The sequence below is a fragment of the Hyposmocoma kahamanoa genome, unplaced genomic scaffold (genome assembly GCF_003589595.1).
Source record: "Hyposmocoma kahamanoa isolate Upper Pololo Valley unplaced genomic scaffold, ASM358959v1 138, whole genome shotgun sequence".
NCBI classification, from domain to species: domain Eukaryota; kingdom Metazoa; phylum Arthropoda; class Insecta; order Lepidoptera; family Cosmopterigidae; genus Hyposmocoma; species Hyposmocoma kahamanoa.
This window is the reverse complement of record NW_020653492.1, coordinates 3,663,730-3,674,822: the sequence shown is the minus strand read 5'-3', so window position 1 is coordinate 3,674,822 and position 11,093 is coordinate 3,663,730. Positions and strand designations below refer to the sequence as shown.

The window sequence follows — 11,093 nt, the reverse complement described above, 5'->3', positions numbered from 1 at the left end:
ACTAATAAGATAACTTAATGAGACTATTATTAATTTATTCCGTAACATGATGTAAATTCCGCCATGTCGTTTCAAGTATTACAACAATTCAACAGGTAAAAATAATGCGCACGAAATGATTCCAGTAATGCTTCTGCCGACGTATATCTTTTAGGGTGTCAACCCTAAAAGTAAAAGCCGAGGATGGGTAGAAACCGAATTTTGTTTAATTTTAGACCGAATTATGTAGGATTTGTATCTTTTTGTGATCGTTGTTTAGTGTTAGGTGGATGAGCCGCGGTTCGCTTTAGTTAAACAGTAGTACATCCTTACTCGATCTTTACTAAAAAAACCGAAAACAAAATTCATTTCTTTACAATTTGTGACAAAGCATAAACGGCTGAAAATGTTTAAATTGTAGGTTTAATATTGTTGAAATCAAAGTTTGATAAGTAAAAAACTTTTTCAACTGAAGTTTACGACAGATACAAAAACGCACAATCAACCTCTAATCATCCGACAGCATTAGAAGGAAATACATTGAGCGCACTATAAGTTTCCGGAACTGGCCACTTACATAAACAATATTTTTAAAAGTAATTACAACATTTGGAAATGGAACTCTTTGGCTGTAGAATACATTTGTTTCATATGACTGTCAATTGTTTTTACAATGTGGCGTTATTTTAGAAATTGGTTATCTATATCATCATGGATTTAACTCGTAAAAATTTTCGTAGTATGATTTTCTACGAATTTAAGTGTAATTAAACAGCTCAGCGGAGCTTCGCTCAACTTCAAGCCGCTTTTGGCGATGAAGCACCATGCAAGACGACTATTTATAGCTGGTTTGCAGAATTCAAACGCGGTTGTGTGAATCTCAGTGACGAATTTCGTGATGGTCGTCCGTCCACTGCTGTGAACAACAAAAACATCGATGCTGTGCGCCATATGATCAAAACAGGCAGGCATGTGACATACCATGAGATTCGGGCATCTTAGGCATAGGTATTGGTCAAATACAATCAATAGTACACAAACATTTGGGTGTGAAAAAGCTGTGCTCTCGGTGGATCCCACACAATTTGACTGACGCTCAAAAAACGGACCACGTCACTTGGTGCAACGAAGGGGTATCAAATGTGGGACATAGTAGTAGGTGACGACACATGGATTTATAGTTACGATCCCAAAACAAAGCAGCAATCGAGCGTATGGGTCTTTCGAGATGAGCCAAAACCAACCAAAGCGGATGATTGCTTCTTTTTTTTTAATAAAACTCGACACGTGGCTACTGTTGCTTTGGAAAATCGTTGTACCGTGAATAGAGATTGGTACATGACCACTTGTTTGCCGGAAGTCATTGACAAGCTCCGTAAAAATAACCGCCGTATCATCTTGTACCATGCCAGTTCTCACACAATCACTCAATTTTTGAAGGGGAGCAATGTTGACCTTATGAGCCATCCACGTACGGCCCCGACGTGGCACCTTGTGACTTTTATTTATTTCCAAAAATTAAGAACCAGTTACGCTGTCAACAATTTTCATTGAAGAGGCTGTCGAAAAGTATGAAAAATATGTTTCAGGGATTGTCACGGAGGAGTGGCATAAATGTTTTCAAAAGTGGTTCAATCTTATGAAAAAGTGTATTATCGGTAACGGAAAATATTTTGAGAAACAATAAATTCATTTCTGACCATTTATAGTATTTTTTCTCATTCATTCCGGAAACTTGTACGTCCACGTATAACACATAAATGAAAAGAAATGATAGCCGACAATTTTTTTAAATTAGATATAAAACGAAAAATTTAAATAACCGGTGGAACTTTTGAAAAAACAGTGCATTATTTTTTGCGATTTCAAACTTGGGATCTGCTAAACGTAGTGGTATGTGTTTGCATGCCTGACATCCCCTTAAAAGTGTTAGAAACTTATATAAATTTATAAAAGCAGATAGAATCCGGAACAGTGTGGTAAAAGAGCGTTGAGGTGTAAAAGGTGGTGTAGTGACCGGGATAGAAAAATGAATGCTTCAACGGTTTGATCATGTAGAAGAAATGAATGTTAGAAGGTTGATGGAACAAATTTATATAGCAAATGTGTACGAAAACGTGGAGAAAGAAAAAGAAACTCGACATGCACACCTCGATCAGATTGAGTATATCCTTTAAAAAGGCCTGATTAAAAGCATTAAGAATGAACGGGAATGTATTAAGAAACATGCCAGTGGAGAAGGCAAAAAGTTTTGTCAGGAGGGCAGCGAGTGGAGGTTGCCTACATCAGCTGATATATACGTAACTTATGTTGTATTGGAATGTAGCTAACTGCAATGTTTTTCAAAAGTGGATCATCGCAGAATAAGATATGCGATATTTGTTACAGACGCTGTGGTAGCCAAATAAATTTATTTTGTTCCTTTCTTTCTAATTCAGTCTAACTCGACAACTTACATAATAAATTATTTTCAGTCAACAATACAATGGACTCTATAACTTGTACCGTATCGTAAAAAGCGGAAAGTTCAGTTTTTACCTGTATAATGGAGGATTCATCGTAATACGTAGGTACGTACGGATTAGCGGAAGGCGATACAACGCTGCCGTAATTTTACATTTTCAAGTTTTATCCGAAATTCGAACATTAAGTAAAAAAAAGCCGAATCATTATTCAGTACAGCTCTAACTCCATTATAAACAGAGATTTTTCTGTCTCTTTTTATGTTCGCGTGTTTCACGGTACAAGAAGTTTTACATCAGCTTAACGAATTGCCGGAGCGAAATCAAGTTTCGGCAAATGTGTGCACCGGGACGTGAATGTCGAGCGACAAATTATATTTATTACTTGGAAGAGAAATGGATCGAAAAAAATGTATGTAAATGTCGTATTTTGTGCTACATTTGTCACGATTTTTTTCACATTAAATCTTGTACATGACTCCAGTAGAAGTGAAAGTTGAGTCAGATGGAGCTGTATCATAAAATCATGTGCTTAGTGAACTGTTTCTTTTCTCTGATATTTACTTGTAGTTATCTCTGTTGCTGAAATGCCATGGCAGCCTAATGGTTTAACCTACCACCTCTCAAATAGATGTCGTGGGTTGCAATCAGGGCTCGCATTTCGTGAGTTTTTTGGAATTTATGTACGAAATTTAATTTGACATTAACCATAAGCTTTTCGGTGAAGGTGAGGAGTTCCTAAACCCAACCTGTATTGGGCCAACATGGCGGACTATTGCCTAAATCCTCGCTTAAGAGAAGACACGTTCCCAACAATGGGACATATAAATGGGTTGATGGTTTTAGTCTCTGTTCTGAAACTGTTACTACACTACAGAACTCTTCCGAACCGCAACTTCTCGATCCCAAATGGCTATTATGATAGGCGACCTGCCACAGAAGATCGCACAACAAGGAGACAAGCACGAACGCCCTAGATAAGTAGCTTTGTCTTTTTTTCCCACAACCAGTACCTATATACTACAAGTGCCAAAACAAACTCGCCACTGGGCCACCGAGGTCATCAGACTAAGAGTAATTTTAACCGCTCACGCGATGCGCTCCTCCTACCGCAAAATGGCGGCTATTTGGTTTCGCAAATTAGAAAAGCATTCAGTTTAAATACAAGTTTTTATAAATAAAAATTATTATTCTGCATTGCTAAATAAATACCCTCCGTACTACCAACAAAAACATCTCAAATAAAATGCAGTAATACACCGCAAATCCTGCACTTAAAAAGCACTAATGAAATTTTTGGTGTACTTGAATAAATATGATAATATTCCGTTTGAGTGGTTCCAACGTTTACCATGAAATTACTCCTTAAAGTATTGTTTATAAACATTTATATTCAGGGTAAACTTAAAAAACGCTACTTACGGTTTGTTTTCAATAAATAAACACCGAAATCACCAGTCCAAACAATAACACACACGATTGTCGTGACGTATTTTTGAAGTTGTTTATTTTTTTAAATGACAGACCCAGGCAATAAAAATTTTATGGTTTGCTAGAATAGTTACCGAAATAGCAATTAATATTAGTTCTTTTACTTGTTGCAACTTCGATATCCGATAAATCGGTATAAAATCATCACCAGCACCTTTAGGTGTGGTGGTATGTGGTCTACGGCTGCATGTATCGCGTAAGCGGTTAAGTACCAACACTTCCCAAACTTCAAGATGCTTTCTTCCTATCGCAAATGTTTTTCGGGCTGCAGTAACGGCTTGCCATCAGGCGAACTGTCTGGCAGTTTTAGCCCATAATCAAGTATTAGGTATGTCTACCTATTTTAACTAACTACAGTACAGATTGTTAGCCTTGTTTCAGTACGTATTTACTCCTTGTATTTAATATATTGAGTTACTAATACGTCTCACTACTTACCTACTGTATATTTTACAAAAATATTATCGTCTCATTCAAGAATGTGAACCCTCTCCACAAGTGAAAGATTGCAGTGACAATGCTGCCCGATAGCAACAGTACAATATAACTAAATCCTGTTGTTTTCAATAAAATGATTTTGATCACTCGGTGCAATGTCGCGCGGCATTACGTCGCTAGGATACAACGTGAACAAAAGCATAATCAGAAGTATAGTCATATAATTCAAAGAGCAATGGATCACAAGCACAAGGCATATGACACGAACAGTCGTTGGCGGAGGAGATGATTCATCTCCACTATCTCCGCTCAACTTTTCTCTGAAAATTCGAAGCAACTTGTACCACGCTTTAGTTACAACTTTAAGAGATAGTAGAAAGGATTGAAGCTTTAAGTGTTGCAAAGTTCGCATTACACGCGAGCTTGTTGTCCACTGTACGGTTAGTTTGAGTAAGTAGTTTGTGGTAGTAGAATTGTTAACGAATGTACTATTGTATTCATAATTGATTTAAAGTTACCATAACTGAATAATCAAGAATTTGCATAATCAGAAGTTTTCAGTACAACTCAATTTACTTCCTGGCGTTTTCGGCGGCAGCAGCTCCATCGTTATAAGTTTGGGATGATCTGTCACACTCAATATACCGAATTACAAGTTTTTGTGCAAAAAAAAAATATATTCTCGAATTACATTTTTCTCCTTACGCGGAATTGATTTCCAAAGGTTTGATCTAATTCCTTGACACTACCCTGAGTCTGTTTGATTGGCAAAACATTACTAGAGGAGTTTTCGCCTTTGATGCATATTCTGAATAGAACATTCTAAGCCAATTACTACAATACCACAAGTATACACAAAAAGAGACAACTAAATTATATCATCCGATACCTGACGATATTGTGTTGATTCCGACTTAACAGCTGCAGGGACTTGTGAGTTTATGCATCAGTCCCATTAAAACTGAGACCTTGGTTGGCGTTGGCATGGCAATGATGTTTAAGATTACATCAATTTCAAGTATATGAATCAGCATTTTATTTCCCGTTTAAATCGCATGGAAAAAATAAAATGCAGAATTTGTCAAGCTAAATCTGTCTACAACAACACGACCAAAATTTTGTGAGATCCGAAAATACAATTCCCCACGGTTCCGCATTATGAAATGCCATCCATGGCCTCCATTATTAGAGGGTTTTGAAACATTGATATTAAAGAAATCTACAAACATATCCAAACTTTGTAACTTTAGACTTTACGAAAAGCGTTTAAAATCTTTTCCACAACATTTACTAGGAGTATCTGTGCCGTACATCGAATGTGTTAGGCATTTGACATTTAAAAAATACAGATTCAAATTAGGGTCAAACACATTTTTATGGAACGCAACTGTAGGACTGTGATCAAAATGCCAAAGTTTTAATAACAGCAAAGAGTAAACGTGAACTGATGTCAACAGTCATAAAAAAGGAAGCTGCTCTTTTCAAGCTCGTCGTAAAAATGGAAATTCATATGAGTTGCATAGAATATTTCTGGAATTCAAGATCACAGACACGAGAACGCCAGGATGATTAAAAAAATGTGGTTTAACGAGAGCACAGAGTAGACTGGACCATGGTATTTCCAATACAAGACGGAAGTTCGAAACAGCGTTATCGAGAAGATGACACACCGTCTCGATTACACCATTTTTATAATTTGAGATATTATTATTATTAATATTCAACGCATATTTCATCACTAACATCGTCTACATCTCAATTTAATCCACCACAAGTATATTAGACTATATTGTATACTAGAACACACCTATAAAGCAACTATAAGAATAAAAATAATATACTGTTTTCTGTTTCATTTGATATTAAAATATACTCACATCTACGTTGATTCCCGCGAAAGGAAATATTTTAGTCGCTGGAGTCTCAGTAGGTGAATAGCGATAGAACTCATGGCGGCCTCTATACCATTTGACAGAGTACAGAGGCGCATCTGTAAGCTCGTAGAGGCAGGCGAGAATTGCGTCGGATCCTCGCTGTACCACTGGTGGAGATATTCGGAGCTCGATCGCTCGGAGACCACCTGCGCCTGGGAAAAGAAAATATTTTACTTAACTCCTTGTAACAGTAAATTGGACTGAAATTTGTGTTCTTATATATCGAAAGTTAAGCAGATTTCTATTGAAAATATTTAATTTGTTTCACCAAAATATTGGCACTTGAATCCAAACATATTCAAGAGGAAGGTAAATGGATATCTTCTATACAACCTTGATACATTTTCGATCTCATGTTGATTTAGTTTTTAATTGTGGTTTACGGTGGGACCAATATAAAAATATAAATTTTACAAAATCACGAGAGGAGTCTATCACTATTATAATATTTAATTAGTTTTTTTAATTAGTTTTGTGCTCTAGATACAATTGGAGAAAGCCAAAGCACTGCGTTCAGTCCTGGCAAATTACGTCATGAAGAAGTCCACTCGATATTTGAAAGTTTCATTTAGTCGAATTGAAGAACGGTTCATTAAATGTATATTCACAAAACATTTGAGTAAAGTTTAAGGCTAATTAATTAAGAAAAGTCTTTACCAAAAATTGCAATAACATTTTAGACTAATTTCGAAAAGTTTTCAGACGACCTTTGAAACTTCGCAGACCTAATTACACACTTATTACTGAAATATATAAAGATAAAGATTATTTTATTTTTCTCGTGATCGCCTATTATAAACGGAGTTTGTAATAATTCATAAAATTATTAATAATCAAATTTGATTCTTTTTGATATACAGGTTTTAAGGGCCTTTGTTATACTAGCAGTAGAGCTCCTTGTAAAGAGTTCGTCCAGGGAAGTATAGCCACCTTATCTATTTCTGCCACCAAGCAGTAATGTGAGCATTACTGCATTCCGGTTTTAAAGGTTAAGGGTGCTGGTGAAATCACAGGATCATGGGACTTGTCAGCTTGTATCTCAGGTCTCTGTCAATGCCCTTCAGATTTAGCGATTTAAAGCTCTGAGTGTCACTGCAACTGTTATGAATACGCGTGTCGCTTACCACCAGGCACACGACTTATTCGTCCCGTCACTTGGGACACAATTATAAAAAAAAAGAATTCATTTTAAGTCCTTATCCGCCTTTTTTATGATGTCCGAGTTAGGGCGCGTTCCCATTTGTTATATAATGTCGTAACGTTTTATTTATCGTTGGGCGGCTGTAGCGTCCACTCTGTTCCCATATTATCACGACTTTATGTCGTGACTGTGTAGTGGACATTTATTTTATCGTTGAACGGCTGTCGTGTCCCACTAGATCGTGACAACAATTTATCGGATCACGGCAGCCGCCTCAAAATCGTTTGAAGCTGCGATTATCTATCGTCACATTTTTATCGTGACGTGTTATTTATCGTCGGACGACTGTCAGTCTAGTTCTTCCCATTGTCACGACTTTTTTGGCGTTACGACGACAACGTCAAAAAACTCGTGAACGATAGTTTATCGTGTTATTCTATTTGTGAACAACTAAATAATTAGAAATGTATCGAGGTATGGTATAGACCTCTTCCTCTTTTTTTCTTTCTAGCCGTTCTCAACCACATCGGTGTAGGCACCCTTCAGCCTGTGCCATCTGTATCCAATTCAACACTGCCACTTTCTTTATGTCATCCTTCCAACGTATCTACGGTGCTGGGGTGTTTTTCTCCCCAACGTCGACATTCGAGGACCGCCTTACACCAGGAGCCATTCATTCGTGCAACGTGACCCGCCCACTGGCACTTAAGGTTCACTACAAAGTTAAGGTATAGATAGCAGCTTTAAAATTATTGGGAGTGTCCGTTCCATGTCATTAAAATTGGTATTTAATTTTGTTATTCTTTTCTATTATCATGTTGCTTTCTAGAATTGTTTGCAGGTGGTGTGATTTTTCACGTCAAATAAAACCAATTTTTTATTTATTAAAAAAACATACAAATTTTTATCTACAGTTTTAAAACCTTACTATCTATATATAGCACCTAAGTAATTTTTTTATTTTATTTTGGTACCGAATTAAATCCATACTTATTTTACCAGAAAGAAAGAATTTATCGAAAGGACATAGTTTCCATCTCCAATATTTCTTTTAATAACAAGACTTAACAATTTCGTAGCGAAAAGAAACCGACTCTGACAAACTAAAAGCGTATCAATGTCGGGGAGTAAATTTCAAGTAAGAAGTTATATGGTTTCGGATCTCCAAGGTCTTTAGAAGGGACGACAAAATGAATGAAATATTATTTTCTTTTTGGATTTAAACAAAGAATAGTTATGGGCCTGAGAGCGTCCCTTGTGGAACTCCTGATGTATTTGCAATTATCTTTATAAAAGACCTTTCTTTGATTTCCTGATATGCACGATCTCTCTACAAATCCAGGATTTACCATGATCGCTGTGCTTAGCACTTTTGGCTAGCGAGTTGGCAAAAGGCGATAGCAATAACACTGCAATTGTGGTTAGAAAAATGCTGCTATAACAATTTGTTCTGAATTTATCCTTTGGTCACTTTCTATTACAGCCGGGGATGATATTATAAGTGGTTTTACTTATAGGATACTATCTGCAGAACCCATCAGTGACCTGCCTATTTGTAGCACAAATCCAAAATAATGTTTTAAGTGCTAAAGTAATTCTGTTACGTTTTCACGCCCAAATGGCTGGCACAATATTGATGAATTTTGGTATAGAAACAGATAAGACCTAGGAAAAGGACATGGGCTACTTTTCGTACTTTTTGTACAAAAACAAATTTTATAGGAGGTGAAATCGAGGATAAAAAATTTGGATAACCAATAAAAATCATAACTATAAAAATTAATATAGTACAGTAGGCTAGTCGAAGTACTTAGTCTATGCACACGAAGTCGTTAATACACCTCGTTTTGTAATTATAATAAAATTACAAGTTGGTAATGGACTAACTGAAGAACTTTTCATAAAAAACAATGATGAAAAAATATTATTACCAATCTACCAGTATAAAGGAATATCAAAGGAGGTAATTAAAATCGTAAGAACGGAAAACAAAAATTGCTCACCCCGTTCTTCTATTGTGCAAGGAACAAAGGCTAGTTACGGAACAATGGTAGATGTGTCTCTATTTATCAGTGAAAATGTTCTCTTTCATCAAGCATTTATAGCTATTTGCGAGGATTGGAGGATTTTGGTTATATTTGTATAAGTAATATATAGGTAGAAAAGTACGAATATATGCTTCTTCGTATGCAGTGTTATAGATAGAATGTTTAAAGTTTTGTACGCGTCTAAATCATACAGAGACGTACAGGTCGACGATTACCAGAAATACTACCCTGAATACCCAAATCAGAATATGCTTAGTAAAGTCAATTGATTTTATCAGGACTTGAACCAGAATTCTACCCTCTATCTATCTATCTATCATCATAAGTCTCATATAACACTCAAAATATTAAATACTGGGATACTAAGATTTTGATTTATAGCAGATTCATATAAAAATTACAGCCAGCAACGAAGTTATACGAATTAACAAGTTGAAGAAGCAATAAGAATCCACTCAGCTCAGAAATGAAAATCGATTGAGCCGAAAGGTTCTCGAGTGGCAGACAAGAGCAGCGTAAGAAAGCGCCTGCCAAGTGGACTAAAATGTATTGTACGAAGGTTTCAGGAAGGCAGTTTAATTCGGCCCTTACAGCAGTGAGGTAGTTTCTTGTCAGGTATTATAACCGGTAGTATACCAGTTTTAATGTCATATATAAAAAACTTACATTTTCATCGCATTTCTTTATACTTTCATCTGTAACTAATAAGTACAGTAGTACGTCAACTTTGAAACTAAATCAGTTGGAAAAATTTTCACCTGATTCCATTGAAGGTACTTCAAATTAAACATATTTCACAAAATACAGCCAATGACAAAACTACAAACATACATGGTACGTAAACAATTATATTTGATTCCCTAATTTCATTAAACCTGTAAAAAGCGAAGAATTCAAAAGTTTTAGGTTTTCTTTTGAACCAGCTATTTCCAACTCAGATACACTAACGGGTTATCTGGTATGTATTTGCCACAACATCTATCACTGGATCACCGAGATCTTCAAATATTATTAATTCTTGATTATGACCATTAACCACCAAAATTTCCAATTATTTTTAATTCCAAATTCTCTTCACACGTTCTTAGGGCTCCCACACTTTGAGGTTTACTCGAAATAGACTTACACGCGTGGTACATGCATACGAAGTGCTTATTTACATAAACAATTTCGTTAACGTGTCATAAATCTTCATTCGGAGCAATAAAATCTTCTATATAAGATATCTGTATATACTGAAACATAACGTACTATCTAATGAATTCCATTAAAAAACAAGCAGCTGGCGTTCCCTTTCTTTTATTGCTGTACTTTGTTCGGTACACCTGAGTTTTATGAGCACGCCCACTTGCACAAGTTAACTCTCTCTCGCTAACGTGCGATACATCAAGGTGTAGGTTGGAAATGGGATCTAGGTCAAACGAATGAACCAGTAATAGTAATATTGGAAACACATTTGTTGTAGTTTCTTTAGTTGTATCCATCTATAGGCTGGCCTAAAAGTCGGTGCGGTTTTTCCCACTAGCTAACTTTAAACAAAAAACAACGTTTTTCGAAAATATGTAAGTGGCTTCTGAAGTGTTTGTTTATTTTGTTTTGC

The 11,093-nt window shown here is 36.0% G+C and overlaps 1 protein-coding gene across 1 annotated transcript in view; it reads right to left on the bottom strand.

Annotated features, from left to right (window-relative positions):
• Positions 1-11,093, bottom strand: part of LOC113240442 — a 230,420-nt gene that overhangs the window by 26,254 nt on the left and 193,073 nt on the right. The window contains exon 4 of the mRNA XM_026477754.1: positions 6,248-6,456. Coding sequence (XP_026333539.1) covers positions 6,248-6,456 — 209 coding nt within the window. The remainder of the gene's footprint in view (positions 1-6,247; positions 6,457-11,093) is intronic.